The sequence below is a fragment of the Motacilla alba genome, chromosome 3, assembly GCF_015832195.1.
Source record: "Motacilla alba alba isolate MOTALB_02 chromosome 3, Motacilla_alba_V1.0_pri, whole genome shotgun sequence".
NCBI classification, from domain to species: Eukaryota; Metazoa; Chordata; class Aves; order Passeriformes; family Motacillidae; genus Motacilla; species Motacilla alba.
Window position 1 is genome coordinate 3,797,211 of NC_052018.1, and position 21,555 is coordinate 3,818,765.

A 21,555-nucleotide genomic window follows, 5' to 3' on the forward strand; every position below is an offset into this window, starting at 1 on the left:
TTCAGGTTCCTTCAAGGAAAATTTTTTAACAGTTAACAGCAAATCAATGTTTGAATGAAAATGAAGTGTTTAGGGCTCAGCTGTAATTTAAAGTTTTTAGCACTATTTTTGCAGAATTCCAGAATGGTTTGGGTTGGAAGGAACCTTAAAGATCATCCAGTTCCAACACCCAGCCATGGGCAGGGACACCTTCCACTACCCCAGGCTACTCCAAGCCCCATCCAGCCTGGCCTTGGACATTTCCAGGGATGGACCAGCCACAGCTTCTCTGGGAAACCTGTGCCAGGGTCTCACCACCCTCACAGGGAACAACTTCCTCCTAAGCAAAGAATTTTAATTGATATATTTAAGTTTTGAGTAAAAGCAAAGTTTATCCCATTAAAATGCTAGACTGATTCCCTCCTTTAAAATTTTCATTGAGCTTTTAGGGACAAGCAAAAATTATCTGAAACTTTATCTTCCAGTTAGCCCAGAGAAATCCATGGTCCACCAGCCTGGCCACCTAAATTAAAAATGCAGTTAATTTTTCCCATGGATTAGTCTCAAACTGGCTCTTCCATTTCATGAGCAATGTGTCTCACTGCTGGGTGGCTGAGGACAGCACTGGAATCGGTGCCCAGAAGATTTCTGCTTCCAAGAGATGGAGCAGCAGCCACTGGTGCTCCAGATGGAGATGCAGCTTGAATTTGTTGGTCTACAAAGAAGCATTTTTTGGATGGACTTCAGCAGAACCAACCTTGATTTCCACCAGCTTTTCTCTCCAGGCATCTGGGAAAGGGAATGTGGCTCTAAGCCACAGGAGAGGAACCAACACTCGAGGGTTTGAATCATCTCATTGTGGACAGCTGAGACCTGCATGATCCTGTCTGGGAATTTTGTGGTGGGAGCAATGACCTGTCCTCATGTTTCTCAAATCTGACCCAAAAATTGGGCGACTTTTAATTTTAAATGAAATTCAGCAAAAATCAGACCTATTTCTATTAATTTTTTTCCTCTCTAGCCTTATATATTTGAAGTGCCTGGACCCACTTTTCACTCAGTGGCTAACTAACATAAAACAAATTTATTTTTTTTGCTTTCTTCGCCATAGGTTTTTGTCCAAACACACCATATGTGCTCCAACCTTATTTTCCTCCCATCTCTCCTGGACTGCCAGGTGGAGCTGATGGGCGTGAGTGGGTACAAAAACCTGCCAGACGAAAACCTGGCACACCTGTAATGCTGGAACACACCATCCTGGTGCTTCCCCAACGCAGTGAGAGACCAGAGGCAGAAATCAATGCAGACAGAGGTTTTATAATTTAAAAATTGTGCATTTTGACAAACAGCTGGCAGTAACACGCGTCCCTCTTCCCCCTTAATGCAGAAAATACATGTCTGGAACCCAGACGTCTGATTTTCCAATGCCACGTGTAATGACCCACAAAGACTGTGCTTGAATTAACCCCTGCTTTTGGCTACTAGACAAGAGCCCAAAGGCAGGCCCACCCTGTACTCCACTCCATTTGACCCTAGAGAGAACCAATCCCCCTTTCCAAGGAATTATTTTCATGGAAAAACCATAATTTCTATCTTCTGATTGAAAACGCCTCTGAAAATCAACATGTGGGACACAAACGGATTTATTTTTATGAAAAAAGTAAACAAAGAAGAATTTTAACGAGATGGTTTTTTTTTTTTCCAAGATGTCCATGGGGAAGTAAGGCTGTTCCTAGTAAACTGAACGGCACCGTGGCTGGTTGTCTCGCCAAAGGCCAAGTGACAGTCTGGTCACAACCCAAAATAAACTTTCCTCACCTGGGGAGCACAAGATTCAGCACCCAGGCATGGTACTGATGGTGTAGATAAAGCTCTGGTGCCTAAAATTCCTCCTTCCTTAGCAGAAAGAAAAGATACTCAGGGAGCTTTGGGGTGGATTGGAAGGCATCACCCAGGCGTTGTGGGGATGGAGGACTGATCTCAGCTCAGAGTCCCCAGCCCCACATGTCTGTGAACCCCTTAATTCATCCCTACCATGCAGATCTGTGGAGGCACATGAATTATTTCTCTTCTCTGCACCAACCCAAAGCTCCCTGTGGAGCCCCAGGTCTGGAGGCCTCCTTGCATCCTCCCAGGCACGTCGGAGTCTCACCGGATCGCGGTTCCCGTCACGTTTCGGAACAAAGGTGCGAACCCAGCCCAGAGCCTCCCAGGAGAGGCGTCCTGCGGGCTCAGATGCACACACACAGCCACTGACACACACACACACAGAGCTCACAGACAGCTACAGGCACATCGACACAGCCACAGCTTCCAGAGCAGTGGGATTGCTCCTCCTGCTCCTTCCCAGGCCTTGGGCTGGCGCTGTGGGCACAGCCAGGTCTGCTCAGCCAAGAGCTGCTCCTGCTCGGCCATGTGGGGAGGAGCAGAGCTGGGCTGAGGTCCTAGAATGGTTTGGGTTGGACAGGACCATAAAGATCAGCTGATTCCAACCCTCCTGCCATGGGTATGGGCACCACCAGCAGGATTGTTCCACTCTGACAGGGTCAGGAGTGGGGTGGGCACAGGAGGGAGAGCCTGAAGGCATCCACGCTTGATCTGTACTCTCTTGGGTGCCAGCTGTCCCAAAATTTCCATGGCAAGACCTCTGGAGTCCCTTGCTGGGCAGCACCAGAAGTCTCTGCCCCCTGTGCCAGGTACAGGCAGCCATGTAAAGGCAAGAAAACGCAGCATCCATCTCACATTCTGCTGGGCAGGGAGGGAACTCCCTGCATTGCTGAAAGTCCAAAGCTCATCACAGCAATTTCTCCCTTTAATTTTAAGTCCCATTTTGGGTCTGTTACCCAAAAGTCCCCTTTCTCCTCTTGAGGTCCTCTTTCTGATGGATGTGTGTTGCTACAGAGGATCCAGGGTTTGCTGGTGCTGCTGTTGTGGGGGGTGTCAGCCTGGGGACTTCTCTGACAGGAAACGTCTTGGGTACAACATTTCCTTGTTTTCAGGGTGAACCACAGGGTGCCTTGTGGCTGACAATGGGATCCAACAGGATCAGAAAAGTGTATTGCTCTGGGTATGACTTCCAGGGCACACAGGAGACTTCTGGTCAGCTGGAATCTCCGAATGTGCCCATGGTGAGTCCATAATCTATACCACAGGCAAAGTGAAGCTGTAGTGCCCTGGACTCTACGGAGCAATCCAACAAACACATCTTCTCACCACTTCTTGGGGCTGGTACCATTTAACCTACAGTCCTTTGCTTGCTGGGAGGGCTCCTTCCCACTGGAAATCAACTTCCCACCTGAAACAGCCCCATGGATCCCACACTTGGAGCAGCAGAGGCTGAGGCCTGGAGCCCAAGGGGACATCCATGGAGGAGAGTAACGTTGCCCCAACCTGGGAGGAAGGGAAGGGAAGAGGGATTTTGCTTTGTGGCTGATTTTTGACCCCCCTTTGATTTTTGAGCACAACCACCTACACTGAGCTGCGCCCTGTGGGAAGAAGAGGAGGAGAAAGGACCTGGCAAAGGAGCTGAGCGCGTGTGTTGGGTCTGGATGCTCTCCAGGCTTCTTCCACGCAGGACTTGCCTTCCTAATGAGCATCCCCATGCTGTTCCAGTGCCAATCTCCACTCTGCCACCAAGACCAGCTGCAGGTTCCCTCTGCTCCCGTTGGCCTCTCCCAGTTTGCTCCCGTTCCCTCTGCTCCTCGTTGGCCTCTCCTCACCCAGCCACGAGGCAGAGAGAGCCCTCTCCCTCTTTCTCCCCCATTCTTCCCTCTCCTTCCCCACCCCGTTCAGCACAGCGAGAACCGGCGGGAGTTGATGTTCATCTTGGTGACCCCGATGAGCTTGAGGGGCGTGGAGAGGCTGAAGGAGCTGACCAGGGGGAAGTCACAGAAGAGGTCGGCGAGCTCGTCCCTCTCCTCCAGCTCGTAGGTGGCATCGTTGAGCATGCGCTGGTGCAGGTGGCACGTCTGCTCGATCTTCAGCTTGTTGATGTCGCTGCGCAGCCGCATCAGCTGCCTGGCCAGCTGCTGGTCCTGCAGGCGCATTTCTGCCTGCAACAGGGAGGGAAGAGGGGTTTTAGTGGCAAATTTGCTGCCTCCCTGCTCGAGGCTGCATGGGACTGTGGGGAGTGGAAGGATGTTGAGGTGCTTGAATGCATCCAGAGAAGGGCAACAAGGTTGGTGAAGGGTTTAGAGCACAAGCCGAAGTAAGGAGGAGCTGGGGGAGCTGGGGGGGCTCAACCTGGAGAAAAGGAGGCTCAGAGGAGACCTCATCACTGCACAACTCCCTGACAGAAGGTGCAGCCGGGTGGGGGTTGGGTTCTGCTCCCAGGGAACCAGCAACAGGATGAGGAGACACAGCCTTAAGCTGCTCCAGAGGAAGTTTAGGCTGGACATTAGGAAAAAGTTCTTCACAGAAAGAGTGATTGGGCATGGAATGGGCTGCCCAGGGAGGTGATAGAGTCACCGTCCCTGGAGGTGTTTAATAAAAAGGCTGAATGTGTCATGGTCTGGCTGACAAGGTCGTGTCAAGTCATAGGTTAGACTCAATCTCAAAGGTCTTTTCTAACCTAGATGGTTCTGTGAATTCATCTAGAGGTGCTCGATCTGTGAGGGAGACAGGGATCTTCCAAGCCAGCAATGCATCCCAAAAATATACCAGCTCAGGATGGGGAATTTTTAACAATAGAGAAATTCTGTGCCTGCTCGTGTTTCCAGGAGCACCAGGAAAGTGGAATTAAAGCCGTGCCAAGGCTGTTGGCTTGGGTATCTGTCAGGCTTCAGAGCCTCCATCTCAACATTAAACAAAGCCCAAATTAATTTTGCTCATAAGGCAGCAGCCACAGGGAGACAGATCAATTAAAGGTGGAAAGAACCAATTAAAAGAACACCAAATAACTGATCCCCAAATACTCAGCCTGGGTTTCCAGCCTGCCTAAATCAGAGCTGGCCCATGACAGAGTCCACCTCCTCTGTTGCCTAATTTATCTCAGTGATTTGAAGTGGCTCTCAGGATGGGACCTCCATGGTTTCCCACAGGACAGAGAACTACAGCCTCCAAGCTAATGATCTAAGTGTTTTGGAGGTATTTTTTTCTCCCCTGGCACCTGGCATGGGAAGGTGGAAGATTCAGAAGTAATGAAAGGAAAGAGGTCTTTTATTTAAAAAAAAAAATTCTAACTCATAATTAATGAAATTAATTTCCACAGGATGCTATGGGCAGTGAAGGAAGGAGTGAACACTTGGTGTGGGAATCAGCCCAGAAAACAAGGGAAGGCAGGGCTGGAAAAGCAAATCAAGACAATTCCCATTTCCCACCCCACTCCCCTCCTCACAGAAAAGCAACAAAACCACAAAAGCTACAAAAAAATGAAGGTGGGAAAGAAGCTGAACACGCTCACCAGAAGGGGCTGGAACAGGAGGATCTCCAAGGCCCCTTCCAACTCAGCCAGTTCTAGGACCCTGTGACTCTTTCTTTTGGGATAAATTTCCCTTTCCTGGATTTTAGCAGCATGGATGTGATCAGACCATATGAGTTTCCCTCCAGGCCTGAAAATGACCTGCCCAGTTTGTGGGTACAGAGGCAGCTCTGGGGAAAGGAAGTAAATTATTCCTGGCCTGGTGGCTTGTGCATGAAGATGTAGAAGGGAAGGGAGGAAAGTTCCCCTTGAGAGACCCCACAGAGACCCTGATATTCCTACATGAGACCTTTCCATGCCTGACACAAGGGCTGCTGCAAGCATGAAGTGAACCAAAGCAGCCCCAGGGTTGCTTTAGCTTTTGCTCTAATCCCTCCTCCTCCAGGCAAGCAGAGAATCCCAGAATGGTTTGGGTTGGAAGAGACCTTAAAGATCATCCAGTCCCACCCCCTGCCATGGGCAGGAACACCTTCCACTATCCCAGGCTGCTCCAAGCCCCATCCAACCTGGCCTTGGACACTTCCAGGGATGGGAAACTGTGCCAGGGCCTCACCACTCTCACAGGGAAGAATTCTTTTCTAATATCTAAATCCCTTCAAACCCAAACCATTCTATGATTCTCTAACACTACAGAGGCATCCTGGAGGACCTTGCCTGATGCTCCCAGACAGCAATAAGACCCCAGCTTGGCTGTCTGGAGAGGATTAAGTCACCTTTGTACCAATCTCTGAGTGAATCTCTCTCTCTCTCTCTCTCTCTCAGGAAATCTCTCTCAAATTGTTGGCAGGGTTGTGGTAATTTACCTTTGTAAAAAAAACCCCACTATTTCCTCTCAGACCTCATAACCTGTGCCCCCAGCAGAGCAATGCCACTTGGCAGTTTTTATTCTTCCACCTGAGTTACAATAAAAACAAAAAACCTATTCTGTTGATATTTTGCCCTGCCTCACAACAAATGCTGACATTTTATCAGGAGGCAATCACAGGTGTTATTGAAGTGACCCTGGGTCATTCTTTCTTCTTGGTGTATCAAGTTACCTAAGAAATGCCATCAAAGGCTTTCATTAAATATTTGGAAGAATGTGGGATTAAAAAAGCCTGTGCTGTCAAAAAAAAAAAAATAAAAGCCAACAACATTTAAAAGAGAATTATGAGGCCATTGTGCAGAGAGCTGTGAGTTATAGGTGCTTTTTTTCTCTTGCGAACCAGCTTTACATTTTTTGACTGGTTCTTGTTTTCCCTCTTTTGAGGAATCCGTTTGATTTCACACAAGCTGGAGGGCAAAGCCCTCTAGAAAATAAAGATAAGGAACAAAGCCTGGCAGTGGTTGACTAAAACCATGTGCATGTGTCACTTGGGGACATGGTTTAGTGGCAGCCTTGGCAGTGCTGGGTTAAGAGCTGGACTCAATGATCTTTCAGGGCTTTTCCTTAAGAATTCCATGTTTCTATGAGAGGATGATGTGCACAAGGAGGAGATGGAAGATGGGACGAGGGCTGTCACTGCCTGTGCTTCTTGGAAGGCTGCCTTGTCTTCCCAGGGCACTGGGAGTTCCTTTCCTGGTGACAAGTCCTGTGGAGGCAGCTCTGTGGGGTGACAGCTGGGCAGAGGGTGGAGCACCAAAGTCAAACTGCTCTGCAGGGCATGAACTCTCATTCCCCACGCTCATCCCTGGGGCTTGGCTTGAGATGCAAACCCCCCGTCCTGATCCATAGTTGTCCCATTAAACACTGCTCTGTTCAAACCCTCCCAGAATATTTAGAGGAATTTCAGCCAGAACCCAGAAATCCTCATTCTCCTTGCCTTTCCCAGAGGCTCTGCACAAATACTAAAGCCATTCCCCCTGTCCCATGCTGAGGACCAAACAATCACTGGAAAGGATGAGTGATGTCCCTTTAAAAGCAGTGTTGTCAGGCCAGCAGAGCTCCACAAAGCTGCCTGGCAATGAATAATGGGATTACAGGGGCCACACCATGGGAAACCTTGGGGTTTTTGGTTTGCAGAGTTCACCCACGAGGTAACTCCACACTCCAGTTTGTCCCAGTGAGGCAGCAGCAGGATCCCACACATGGATGCAGCATCCTGGAGAAACCCGTGGGGAGCATCCAGCAAAAGCCAGGCTTTGGATCTCCTTTGAAATTCTCATGGCCAGGGCAGGAAGAGCCTTAGGTGTGTCTTGCTCATGAAAGCAAACATTTTAGCATACTCTGCCTCTCTCTGCACACCCAGTCCCAGCTGTTTCTCACCAGCATGGCTGGGGAATGTTGTTGGAAAGGACAGGATGCCAGGTTAAACTTCCCAGGGTGGAAGGGGAACCAAACTCAGGTCCTTCCTGGCAGTGAAGCAACTGCTGGATTTAAATACAAAGCTGGACCACCAGATCTTGTGCACTCAGGGAGGATTTCCCACTTGGATTGAGCCTCAGAGTCTCCCAGTTTATGGGAGATCCCAGGGTTGTTTAACAGAGGGAGGGAGAGAAAGCTCTGGATGTATTCTTTCCTGATTTCCAGCCTATGTGGCTCATCCTAAATAGCTACAAGCAATTGCCTTCAATTTTGCCTTCAACAGACAGGAAGACCAATAATTTCCCCATTTCCAGCAGTCTATCTTTCCTCTGCTTTGCTTTTGGGGGATTTTCAGCAGGCAGCACCTCGAGGCATGGAGATGAGGAGCTCTTTGACATTTCCCTCTCTTCCCAAAAGAGAAGAGTCCCATGGATGAAGTCCCAGCCTGGTCCATGAAGCTCAGGGGGAGAGGTCTGTGGAGAGGCAGCTGCTCCCACAGGGCCAGCCTTTTTTATTTCCAGAAGATCTAAAGAAACTGAAATGTGAATTAGCACTTTCCCGAGTGCACCCACTTGGATTCAAGCACAAAGAAGCTCAGGCCACTTGTCAGATCCTTGCCAAACCCTTCAGACAAGTCCACATTGTCCGTGTTTTAGTTTGGGGCTCCTTCAGAGGTGCTCAGATGCCACCGTTATAGCTAATTTTAGGTGCTCATGCCCTTGTGGTGCAACCCACAGCCCCAGATGAGTTATCCCAGCTCCTTCTGGAGTGCCTGGGAGTTCCCCACCACCACCAGGAGATCTTTCTCTGCCAGCTGGACCATGCAAAGTCTGTCCCAAATCTCACCCTTCCTCAGGGCTGTTTAGGCTGTGCTGGCTCCCCCTCTCCCCAAGGCAGTGGCTGCACCCAAACTGACCCTTGGGGATGGTCCTGTTCCATAATAAATCCTAAACTCTTCCCTAGTTTCAGCAATTTAACAGTAGAGGTCACAGAGTACCAGAATGGTTTGGGTTGGAAAGGACCTTAAAACTCATCCTGTTCCACCCCCTGCCATGGGCAGGAACACCTTCCACTATCCAAGATTGCTCCAAGCACTGTCCAACCTGGCCTTGGACACTTCCAGGGATGGGGACTCCACAGCTTCTCTTAGCACCCTGTGCCAGGACCTCCCCACCCTCATAATGAGGAAATTTGGTGCTGCATCATTGTTCAAATTCACTCTAGCACTTGTTCAACCAATATGAGTATCTCAAATGGAAATAAAAGAACTTAATTTTTAAAAATCTGATTGACAGGACACAGGTGTTTTATGATTTCCCAGGAGGATCCACCAGAAATTTGTGTTCCTTTTCAGGTCTTTCCTGCATTTGGGCTCACACCTCTCAGATTTCAATGCCAAACTGGTGAATTTGAGATAGAAAACTCATTTTTCCTAAAAGAACAAAATCAGAACTGTTTTAAGATGTCCCTGTTCATAGACCTGCACTTTGGCCATACTTAGGAGGGAGAGGACTTTGAGTGCTTAATTTTATAACTTGCAAAACCTGGCAAATTTCAAAAGCAAAGTGTGACCCCTCCAGCCCTCAAGTCTGTCACCATCCCTGGGCTGGTGATGGTTTTGCTCTCAGCACAGATGAGGAGCTGCCACACTTGACAGTGCAAAGGCAAACACAAGGGCAGAGAAGAGGCAGGAGGAGCTGAGGAGGGAAATGCTCCAGCCCCGGGGCAGCTCAGCACACGCTGAGAGCTGCAATTTGCTCCTACACCTCCACAGAGCCTCTCAGCACAAAAACAAGAGCAGTTTGCATGTCTGAATAAATCAGCTTCTCGGGGCCAGGTTCTCAGCAGGGCCCAGCTGACGTGGCTGGCTGAGGCTCTGTGGGTTTTTTGTCAGTCCTACAAACCTGGGTCTGGGACAGGTCACGTGAGGTGACAGGCCCAGAAAAGCAGATGGACAATAAAACCCTGGGTTTGTCTTTTGCTTCAGTCCATGAGCAGCCTGAACCTGGCTGAAGTCAAATCAGAGCAGACTCTGAAGAGGCAGAGGAAAATTCCTTGCAGTGTCAGATGATGACTTTTGTGTGGATTGGGAGTGACAAGAGATAGGGCAAGAGGAAATGGCCTCAAGTTGCACCAAGGGAGGTTTAAATTGGATATTAGGAAAAAATTTCTTCAGCATAAGGATTGTCCAGCCCTGGCACAACTGCCCAGGGCAGTGGAGGAATCTCCATCCTTGGGGGGATTTGAAAGCTGTATGAATGTGGCTTGGGGACATGGTTTAGTGCTGGCCTTAGCAGTGCTGGGGAGTGGCTGGACTCGATGAGCTTAAAGAGCTTTCCCAACCTAAACCTTCCTATGATAGTACCAAATTTACTCTCCTGCCTCTGCTGCTTTTGGCTGGGATAGAGTTAAATCCAAAACAGGGTGATCCTGTACCAATTGCCTGATGGCAACCGTCCCCAGCATGTGCAAACTCCTGAAGCTCCAAGTGCTTGGCAGGAGCTCCCTGGGACAAGCCAGAACCATTCCAGGGTGATGCTGTTGAAACAACCCAGCCTGAACACGCTGGGAGCTGTGCTGAGGGCTGGGGGTGATGGAGCTGCACACTCTGCATTTCACTCCCTAAGGACAGGGCTGCTGCACTTCTTTGCTGCATGGAAAGAATCTCCACATTCACCAGCTTTTGCTCCTTCATGGGCTAGGTGAACCCTACAGACCCTAAATAACCACATTGTGGGATCACAGAATCATGGAAGGGTTTGGGTTGGAAGGCATCTTAAAGCTCACCTTGCTCCTGTCCCTGACAGGGACACCTTCCACTATCCCAGGTCACTCCAAGCACCATCCAGCCTGGCCTTGGACACTTCCAGGAATCCAGGGGCAGCCACAGCTTCTCTGGGTGCCCTCCCCACCCTCACTGGGAGCAGTTCCTTCCCACTATCCCATCCATCCCTGCCCTCTGGCAGTGGGAAGCCCTTCCTTGTGTCCTGTCCCTCCACCCCTTGTAAATGGTCTCTCCCCATCTTTCTTGTAGGCTCCTTCAGTAACTGGAAGGCCACAATCAGCTCATCCCAAAGCCTTCTCCAGGCTGAACAATCCCAGTTGTCTCAGCCTTTCCTCACAGCAGAGCTGCTCCATCCCTCTGATCATCCTGGTGCCTCCTCTGGACTCTCTCCAGCAGCTCCAGGTCCTTCCTGTGCTGGGCCCCAGGGCTGGGGCAGCTCTGCAGGTGGGGTCTCACCTGAGAGGGGCAGAAGGGGCAGAATCCCCCTTCCCCTGCTTCCCACACTGGGGGATCAGCCCAGGATCTGGTTGGTTTCTGAGCTTCACCCTGCTGTGGAGCCTTCCTGATGGCTTTGCTACCACAGCATGAGGAAAAATCTTGTCTGTGTTGGGATGTTTGGAAGCTTGTTCCTTTATTTGACAAGAAACTGCATTTCACCCTTGAAATGTAATGTGAAATGCACCTTTTGGTTCCAGCACCATGTGATGGGATGGCCTGGCTGTGCTCCCTCTGCCTGCTGGCAGCTCTTTGCCTCCAGCTCAGCTATTTCACCCTGTGGTCAGTCAAAAAATTGCTCTCTCTTTTGGGGAAATTGCTCTAAATTACCAGTCACGTCCAGATCCAGCAAAGACCGGTATAATTAAGGGCTGGGAAATGGAAAGTGAGGAACAATTAGGGTTTGCTTGGCCTTTTCTCATCTTTAATTCAAACTTTCAGTTTTTGACAGATGGTGGTTTAGATACCACACCCGAGTTTAAGGGGTAGAATCAGACTCTGAGACAATTTGTACTTCCATCATGGGCAGAGATTGAAAGAAAACCCCAAATCTTTTAAAATCCAGGGTTCTGAGAAGGAAAATCTATTTCTTACTGTCTTTGATCATCTTGAGATTTGGGGTTTCCATCAAGTGTGAATTTAGGATTACACCCAGATTCAGGTCACAGATCTGGAGCTGAGGTTCTCCAGAGCACTGAGGGGTTGTAGGGGATCATCTCAAAGCTGTTCCTAATAGTCCTGGATTCCTGAAAGCATGATCCTGAGAAAGAAAGTCACCAAACTGCAATATCCAGAACCACCTCTGTAAATAAATCCTCAGGGGACCAGTGGAGTTGGGAGAATGCAGCAACAGAAAGCTGACAAATCCACATTATCTGAAGCAAAAGTCACAAGAGAAATCTTTAAAACTGTTATTCATTTTTGTCAGAAGCTTTCCTCAAATATTTCAGTGCTTCTCAAAAACAAAGTGTCTGCACAGGAACATTTTCACAAGTGTTGGCCACAAGTGATGTCCCAGCCCCTGCTGCAAATATTCCTGCTGGGACTCACGGGCAAAATTCCAACTGGGCAACAGAAACAAAGCCATGTGTCATGAGTCACTTCCAGTGATTTGGGCCAAATAATAAAGAATTTTCATGCCAGTGAGGAGAAGGGAAGTGTGTTTTTGGTGTCTGATTGCTTCTACTCTTGTGAAGAGCACCTGAGCTCAGTGTCCAGCTCTGACTTCAGCTGCCCTGACAGGGACATATCCATCCTATCGACCTCCAGAGAATCACAGAATACCCTGAGTTGGAAGGTACCCACAAGGATCATCAATACCAACTCCTGGGCCTGCACAGGACAACTCCAAAATCATTGTATGTGCCTGAGAGTGTTTTCCAAACATTTCTTGATCTCTGTCAGGATTGGTGCATCCTCCTGGGAATTATCTCCAGGCTGTGCTGACTCCTGAGCTCAGCTGGGATCTGGGTCAGGCCCAGGATAAACTTGTGCCAAAGACCATGACAGCAAAATGACAGAGAAAAGGTGAATTCCAGCCCTGGCTCGCTGGATTTTCCTAGCACAGATTCCTAGAAAAGACAAAGGATTTTTGTCCTGTCCTTCTCTGTGAAATATCCAGCACACAGCCACCAGAAATAAACAGATGTGTGAGACAGGGCCCAGGGCTGGGATGGGGGATGACTGAAATGTGGGTTTGAATCAAGAAAAAAGCAACAGAGGATGGACCTGGAAGAGCCAGGTGTAGAAAATGCAATGACAGATGGAAAATACAATGAGTGATGGAAAATACAAGGATTGATTGTTGCCTTTCCACCTGGGGCTGAAGGCAGGTAGCAACAAGGAGTTTCCCCACTCTTTCATGTTTATCCCTTTTGAAAATTTGTGCTAACAGGGACAGGCAATCACTTACCAGCTCCTTCCTGAGCCACGTCAAAGCTTCGTCGATGCTCTCAAAGCCACCTATCCTCCCTGAGGCGACAGTCCCCTTGTCCTGGGCAGGGCTCCCATTGAGGTGCAGCTGCATCTTCCTCATGGGGACAGTCTCCCCTGGGGTCTTTTTGGCCTTGGTGGCCTCGTCCTCCCTGTCTCCCTCTGACTGGGGGCTCTTCCATGCCTGCTCCTCCAGCTTTGCCTTCCATTCCAAGTAGGAAGGGCGCCTGGTCTCCAGCCTCAGCTTCTCTGTCAATGCCTTGAGGGTCCTCAAGTGGTCATCTGGAGGAGGAACCCCCCCAGAGCCAGCATCCATGCTGTCCAGAGCCTCTTCTATTTGGATTTGGGGCACAGACATCTTCTCTGGGAGTCCAAAGGCATAGAGGTGGGCTGGAAAGAACCCGGGATGGAGATGAGAACACTCAAAGTTTGACCAGGTGTCACGAGGTGCTCAGCACAGCTCCCTGGAGGACAGCTGAGGTGTGGGCCCCTCCTCAAGCACCAAACCAGCCTTGGATGAACACCTAGAAGAAGGAAAAAAAAAAAAAAAGGATTGGTTTTGACAAGGAAAAGGGAGTGAGGAAAGAGAGACAGCTCTTGCTGGAGCAGGGGAGTGAGGGTTTTGGGAGAGGCTCAGTGCCAAGGTGCTGCAGGGGAGGGTGACCTCACCTCGGTTATCTGAGTGCTCTGGGGCAGGAACAGACAGGCTCTGGCTTTCAGCAAAGCTCTGGTTACCTACACCTCAAATCTTAACTCAAGGGGCCACAGAAGGGTGGCCAAGGAGGCCAGGACACATCCCCAGACCCCAAAGTCCTCTGGAGACAGCAGTGGCTGCTGCTGGATGTTGGGCTGTCTGGTTTTGCTGATTTTCTGCCTGGCCAGCCCACATTTCCCCATCTGGGCATCAGGTCCAGATGAAATAGGACAACCTGAAAGAGGGGAAGTTTAGATTAAATATTAGGGAGAAATTCTTCCCTGTGAGGGTGGTGAGGGCCTGGCACAGGGCGCCCAGAGAAGCTGTGGCTGCCCCTGGATCCATGGAAGTGTCTAAGGCCAGGCTGGACAGGGCTTGGAATGACCTGGGATAGTGGGAGGTGTCCCTGAGTATGGCAGGGGGTGGAATCTTTAAGGTCCTTCCAACCCAAACCATTCTGTGATACTGCCAACCCAAACTTCTCCCAAGAGTTTGAGTCAAAAGGAGAACTGGAAAAAGGGATTTATTCTTCCCCACACCACACGCCCCTCCAGTTTAAGATGTGGGTTTAGTTCTGGGTTTGCTAAAGCTGCAGCCTGAGGATTCAGTTCCCTCCTGGCCCACTGGCTCCAGTCAGGAACATGGTCCCAGCCAGGTGAGGAACTAACTGGGGTGCTGGCATGGCTGGGGCTCAGATCCCCAGGAAGGCTTGGACTTGTGGTTTGCATCACTGGCCAAGTCCAGTTTGTCCAGTGGGAATGGTCCCTTGTAAACACCCTTAGGAGCAGCAGCACAGAGAAGCCATGAGCTTCCTCCCCACTTCTCCTCCTGTCAGCACTCATGGAAGCTGTGCCCAAAGCTGGTCAGGCAAACCCTGGGACCTGGAGGGGCAGAGAACTCCTCAAGAGTTAAGCTCAGGCAGCTTCCGTATTCGTTTGCCAGCAGGATCAGATAAGAGACATTCTCAAGGTCGTGTGCTCATCTATAGCTGAGCTAGGAATAGATCCAGAGCTCTCCTCTGAACATCAGGAACAAAACAAAATACTTTTCTGCCTGCCTGGTGAGGTGCCTGGAAAACCAGGCAGGATGTGTGCAGCTTCCTAGAGTTACTCAGCCATTCTTCTCCCTGCCATTTCCACAAAGGCATGTGCAGCTCTGAAATCCAGACCACAATTACGCCTCTCCAACCTTTTCAGTAAGAAGATTTAATTTAAAATAAACACTGAGTGAGAGCAAGACTTATCCCAACAATTGTGTGGGGGCACATGAGCAGAAGGAGGAGTTGAGAGCGTACACACAGACAGTGTGGGGGTGGAGGATTAGTCATGTTGTGGTCTCCTTCCTGCTCCTATTTATGTTAATGAGAGTTTTACGGGGAGAGGGAGCACACACAGACACTCTGGCAGGTTGAAGCCAACAGCTCTCGTGCCTGGAACAGCAACAATTTTCCTTCTTCTGTGGAAAAAGAGAGGGGAGAGCATTGGGCTGTCCTGGTGGAAGAGTGCTCTGCAGGGCTCAGGGCAGGTCGATGAATTTACCTTTCCTCCTGCTCCAGCCTCCCCAAATCAATAAAGGAAAACAAGTAATGACTCTAAAGACCTCATTTCTGAGCTTTTTTTCTCTATCCTATGAGACCTCTGTGGAGATTGCTGAGGGTGGCCCAAACCCAGCAGTCCCAGAGCCTGCTGCAGTTCCACACTGGGCTGCTGGATTTGCTAATCCCCAGCAAAGATCATATTTTTATCATTTTCTGAATGCCACAGCTGCAAAACAGAGCCCCGCACAAACTCTTTTGTCCTGTTTTTCAGCATGCATGGAATCCTCAGGGTGGCAAAGGCCCCCAGTATTTGAGCCCTGGGCACAGCTCAGTTAACATTTAGAGCACTGGACCATGAAAACAGAACAGCAGCTTGGAGCATCCCCTCTGCCACAACCCTGCTGACATCTCCCCCTCCCTGTCACCACAACTCCCAGCAGCTTTGGAGGAGATTTGGTTTTTCTGCCCTAAAAGCAGCATTGATTCAGCCCATCCTTCACTTTCTCTCTCGTGTAACATGAAACGCCTCATTCCCTCTGCAGGGACACCCCCAAAATTGGCAGCATTCCCCAGTCTGCCCAAACTCCAAAGTGACAGAAGGGAGCCACTTCTAATTTCCTATCAATATTCTAGATTTGGATCAAAGACCTGCTGTGGAGAAAGAGATCTGAAAGTTGTAAGTGTGAGAAAAACGCCCTCGTGCTGTAACACAAACCCTTTGGTGCCTGAGAGTTACCAAATTCCCAGGAACAAACCTGCCTCTGGCCCAAATCCACATCCTCCCAGTCTCCCTGCCCTAGGCTTGGCTCCCCATGGTCTAGCTTGTGTGAGGGGATTTAAGTGATTAATCCTTGATTTGTCTCATTATCACACCTGCCACAGGGAGTTCATGCCACCCCTAATTAGGGGTAACGAGTTCAGCCCCAAAACAGGGTGAGGGTTTGCTCACACCTCGCTAAGAACCTCTGCTCAGGAGTTCCCCCTTCCCTTAGATGAATCCTGAAAGCACAGAACACAACAGGTCACTGAGACAACAACAACAAAAAAACCCTTTAATTTCTTTCTGGTGTTAGGTCACTGGAGAAGTCAACTGACCTACCCCAAGGGATCAGCAGAAGCCTGGGATGCAGAAATAATAGGAATGTTAAACTGGGAGTTCAACAATTAGCCAAGGAGGAGGTGTGGGGAGCAAATGATTCTTCTTCCTTCACTACTCCTGCTGGACTGTGGATTCCTGTAACACCATTTCTTATTGCAGAGGAGCAGCAGTGGCTGCAGGAGTCTGTGCTAGAGGAATTCTGCTCCTCTGGAGGCTGGGAAGAAGAAAAAGCCTTGATATGAGAGAAAACCTCAGCTGACTGAAGCTCTTTTGCCCACACACACCACGGATAACGCTTCTGGCATGGAGTAAACAGGGCAGAGGCAACGCTTCAGTGTGTAAATGACCTTCAAAAAGCACCTCAGCCCCTTTGTGCCTCAGTTTCCCTCTCACTGAGAAGTCAGTCCATGCAACTGGCCTTCAGGGAAAAAGCTCTGAGGATTTTCAGAGATGTACAGAATTCAGCTCTGGTGTCCCCAGGTCTCATCTGAGTGCTCGTGCTCGCACTCCAGTGGGTGCAGGGACACCCCCTGTGATCCCTGTGATGGAGTTTGGGATGTGGTTCCCCTGATCATGTGCTCTGAAGGTTTGCTCAGGGGTCACCCAGATACCCCCTGGTCCTACAGAGGAAACCCCTGGAGCAAATCCAACCTGCCAACATCACCATCCAGCTCTGCAGCTCCCAGCAGCAGAGGAAGACCCTGAACCTGGAAAGGTGAAGGAACACTGAGGTGGAGTGAGAGGTGGGGGACAGTGCCTGGTGTGCAGGGAGAGCTGTGTTTGCCTCCCTCCTTGCACAGCAATGACACAGGGCTGGGGTGGGGGTGACTGACCCCCCTGAAGGTTTCTGACCCCACCTTGGGTGTCTGCTGCAGGTTGGGAGAGGGGCAGAGAGGAGGAGATGCCTGTGAGAAGGGGTTGCCATAGCAATAGAGTAAGGGAGGACTCTGGCTGAAGTGGATGGATGTTCCGGAGCATCCTCAGGGCAGCAGAGACTCAGAGGCCTCAGGAATGGGGTGAGGGAAGGAGACACCCATCAGGATCAACACTGCAGCTGCCTGGAGCTGGTGGCTCCCTTTCAGGGTGGTTGCACATCACTCATTCCTTTCCCCATGCCAGAATGAGCTCTGTCAGGAGAGGAGCTGCTGTGCTGTGTGGATTTGGTGAGCTGGGGGTTCCTCACCCTGCCAGAGCCCCCCCATCCTGCTGCCTCTGCACAAAGGTCCTGCAGAGGTGGAGAACAAATCCCTGGGCACCCCACCAACCCTGAGGAGAGCTGGTTTCCCTGGATTTCATTACTCAGTGTTTACCCACCCAATCCTTTTCTGTAGCAGCTGAAATCCTCTCCTGCAGAAAACCAGCCTGGTGCCAAAGTGACCTTCAGCTTCCCTCCCTTCAAAAGGACAAAATCCCAGCACCAGGAAGAGCTGTCTGATCCCGAGGAGCCAGGGCACGCTGCAGGGCTGGAATTGGTGCTGTCAGGATCAGGTGCTCTCTGCCTGCTCAGGATGGTTGGGACAGGATGGAAAGGGCTCTGCCCATGCTGGAGGGGTCATGGCATAGCCCTCAGGGACACTGAACACGGTGCCCATGGAGACCTTCTGGCCACACTCCTGTTTGTGAGCTTGTTCCTTTCCCCATGGAAAAAAATGACAGCACTGATGGGACCGAAATGGGCACTAAAAGCATAGATGTGGGCATGGCATTCACAGACAAAGGGAGAGGAGAGAAAAAGAAAGGCTTTCCACTCACATATGACCTGGAGCAAGATGAGGGTTTGCTCCAGCACATCCTTCTGCCCAAATGGCCTCCAGAAAGAGCCCTGAACACTGCAAGGGAGGAGGGGAGGGCAGTAGAGGCTGTAGAAAATCCATCAGAGGAGTGGAGGGATGCAGAGATGGCTGCTCCAGCCCTGGCAGTGTCCAAGGCCAGGTTGGACAGGGCTTGGAGCAACCTGGGCTAGTGGAAGGTGTCCCTGTCCATGGCAGGAGATGGATGAGCTTCATGGAAGGGACTTCCCTTCCAGACTAAACCATTCTGTGATTTTGTGAGATTAGAGGGGACCAGTTTGCACTCCCTGCCCCAAGGCACTTCTCCCTGGCTGATTTCCAGCATCACAGGCAGAGTCAGAACCTGTTTCAGTAAACACATCTGCACCTTCCTGCCTGATTACACCTCAGCAGGCTCCTGGTGAGGGAGCAGGGCTGAGGCTGCTGTCTGCTTCAGACAGACCCTTGCAGCTCCATTTTCAGACCAGTTAGGCTCCCCTGGATCAGCAGATTTCCAGGCTTTGTGTGGAAATCCTGCATGAAGAAGTATTTGGCATTCCAGCAAACCAGTCTTCCAGTCAGCTGGAAGTAGCTGCAAACTGGCGATCTGAACGGGGTCAATGCTCACAACCCACGAGCCCAAACCAGGTAGGATTCCTCTCAGGAGGAAAAGGATTAAGGAGCAGAAGCAAAGGCAAGTTTCAGGCTCTTGGTGAAGTCACCGTGTCCACCTCGGTGTGTTCTGAGCTCTGTGGAGCCATGGGTTATGGGCAAGGGTTTCTTCTCCACACACTGCCCCAGGCTGCCTGCAGGTTTTGGGGCTAATCTCAGAGGTGACACAGCTAACCTGTTCCCAGAGATGCCCCCAAAGGACCTGTGGCTTGGCACAGCTGATTATTCCCCTTTTTTCCCTGCTGCCACCCCAAGCACGGCCACGCTTCAGCAAGGAGAGGTGGGGAGCTCCATGCCAGTGTGCCCAGGGTAATGAAAAGGGCTGGGATTCCTTGGGAATGGGCCAGGGCAGGCTGAGAAATGCTCTCTTCCCAGGAGACTAGTACGGGGAGCTATTTTTTCCCCAGATGCAGCATGCAAGGGTGTGTTTTCAGAAAGAAAAAAACAACCTATCCTTTTTGTTTTGTTTTGTTGAGCTCCAATCTGCCCAGCACCGAGCTCAGCCCCTGCAGGGACAACGCCAGGACTCCAGCTCCCACTGGAGACCCTCAGGCTCCAAGTTAACATGATCAGGGGAGTGGGGTCAGCCCCTCAGTGACCCCCTAATCCCCTTTACATGCCCTGTGTCCCATCCAATTATCCAAACCATGATCGTCCAACCTCTGTCCTCAGACCTGTCTTCTCCCCGTGCTGAGCTGCACCGTGGGATTTAATACCATTTAAGATCAGCTGGTTGCAAACAGACCCTCCTCTCCCTCCCCCCAGAAGGGCTACGCTGCTCTGAGGCTGATTATTTTTATTTTTTTTTTTTCTGTTTCCCTGCAGTGTCTCTGCTACATTTTGCCAACACCTAATGGCTGCGGGGCTGTTGCAAGCCCAGAGCCCGGCAGAAGTCGGATTCCTCCCGTTCTGGTGGATTTTTGTGGTGTACAGACCCCCCCTCAACTCCCCCCCCCCGTGAAGGATGGGGGGGAATTTCATGGGCATTTGAAAGCAGAGAAGAGCTGGGATGCAAAAACCAGCAGCAGCTCCCGTGTGCTGAAATGATGGCTGGCACACAGCAAAGGCACAGCAGCCAAAACAGGCTCGTTCCCGCTGGAAAGCGGGGAGTTCCTCGGATACAGGGGACGAGCAGACAAAGCCAGAGGAATCAGCTCCTCGCTGGAAGCCAGGAACTTGCTTTTCATCCATTCCCACCTCCCTGCCCGCCTCCGCTGAGGTCTCCGATGTAGGAAAGCTCCGGAGGGTGCAGGATTGTGGAATAACAGGGGTAGCATGGCAGGGAAGCAGGGAGGGGGGTCCTTAGAGAGGTGCCTGTGCTGGGAGAGGTGTCAGCCCTCCCGGGCTGTGGGATGGGGATGCTGCCCCTGTGTGCAACACCCCGGGGCGTTCGGGCTGGGCTCGCACAAACACTCGTGCTGGGAGGGCTGCGGGCTGGCGCTATTATTTTAACAATTAGCCCCAAGCTGTTATAAAGGGCTCTGAAGAAGTTCTGCCTGTTTTTTTATTTTTATTTTTTTTTTTATCCCCCTCTCCTCGGTGTAAACGTGAGCTGCGAGGGCCAGACCCGAGCAGGTGGAAACCTGCTCTGCTCAGCACACGGTTCCTCATTCAAAAACCCGAGGTAGCTACGCCCTGCGAAGCCACCACGCTCACCCCACCATGTCTGCACTGCACAAGCTCACAAACCTTTCCAGGTTTGGAAAGGTTTCCAGTGCTCCCGCACATCTCGGGCTGGGGGCAGAGGGAGCAACAGGTGATTGTCCCGAAACCCTGTCACACCTCACCCAGGGCGGAAAAATCCTCCCGGAGCGGGTGAGAAGCCTCACGCTGCTCGCAGCTGAGAGCAAAATCCACAAACATCACGGGAAAGGAGGACTCAGACATTCCCAGTCAATGGGGAGCCAGCGTGCCGGCCATCTCCAGGGAATGCCGGCGGAGCAGGAGATTGCGGCAGGGGGGACGGGGACACTTTGCAGACCCCAGCCCCGCCAGAGCAGAACCGGCTCGCCAGACCCCGGCGCTGAGCTGGTGCTCGGTGGGATCCCCGTCACCCCTCTCTGCTGCTCCTGGGCTCCCCTCCAGCCCCGGGCAGCTCGCCGACAGCTCCCGTGCTGGGTGTCCCCAGGGTGGCTCTGTCCCCCCAAGCCACAAACTTACCGGGGCTGCAGTCGGAGAGGGGATTATTGCACGGACATCTTGGCTCTCTCCTTCCACCTCGGGTCCCCAACTTGGTGTTTGCAGAGCGGTGTCACCAGTGACTCCCGGAGTCTGTCTCATCCTCCTCCTCTGTGTCTCGCTTCAGCAATCTGTGCGTGTGGTGGTTGGTTTGTTGTTTTTGGTGGTTCTTTTTTTTTCATTTAGGGGACTCTTTTTTTTTTTTTTTTTTTTTTTTTTTTGTCCCCCAGCGGTTGCGTCAGGGCTGTTGCCTGGAGACAGGCGAGCTATTCCAGTTTGAGCTTTTCAGCGCCGATTTCCTCTCTCTCTTTCATTCATACCACCGAGCCCTGAACCCACCTCCCACCAAGCAATAACCCTGGAGAGACCTGGAAGGGAGGAGCTGCACAGCCCGGGTCCTAAACATCCTCCGGCACCCAGGAGAGGGAGGGAAGATCAGCGATGCTTTCGGCGTGGAGAGCAGGGATGGAGCGGTCCAGTGGAGGGCAGGTACCCTCGAGGCTTGCAGGAGATGCCCGGAGAGCTGCTGTGCTCCCTGAGGAATCTGTGGCTCTTCCCGACACCAACCTGCTGGTGTCCCCGTGCTGATCGTGTTTCTTACCATGGATACCAGCCCCACAAGGAGTTTGGGGTCCTCTGGCATTCGGGAGAGCTTTGGGATGACGTTTTCCAGGTGCCACAGCTCGCCCACTGCGTGTGCCGAGGGGAATTT

General features: G+C 51.1%; 1 protein-coding gene across 1 annotated transcript; it reads right to left on the minus strand.

Moving 5' to 3' along the window:
- Positions 1 to 1,604: 1,604 nt before the first annotated feature.
- Positions 1,605 to 21,060, minus strand: FAM167A (family with sequence similarity 167 member A). The gene is made up of 3 exons (XM_038133890.1): positions 20,826 to 21,060; positions 12,875 to 13,418; positions 1,605 to 4,031 (listed from the first exon to the last, which is right to left on the minus strand). Exons 2-3 carry the CDS (start codon positions 13,250 to 13,252, stop codon positions 3,768 to 3,770), a joined length of 642 nt encoding a protein of 213 aa, XP_037989818.1. The 5' UTR covers positions 13,253 to 13,418; positions 20,826 to 21,060; the 3' UTR covers positions 1,605 to 3,767.
- Between the last annotated feature and the right edge of the window lie 495 nt (positions 21,061 to 21,555).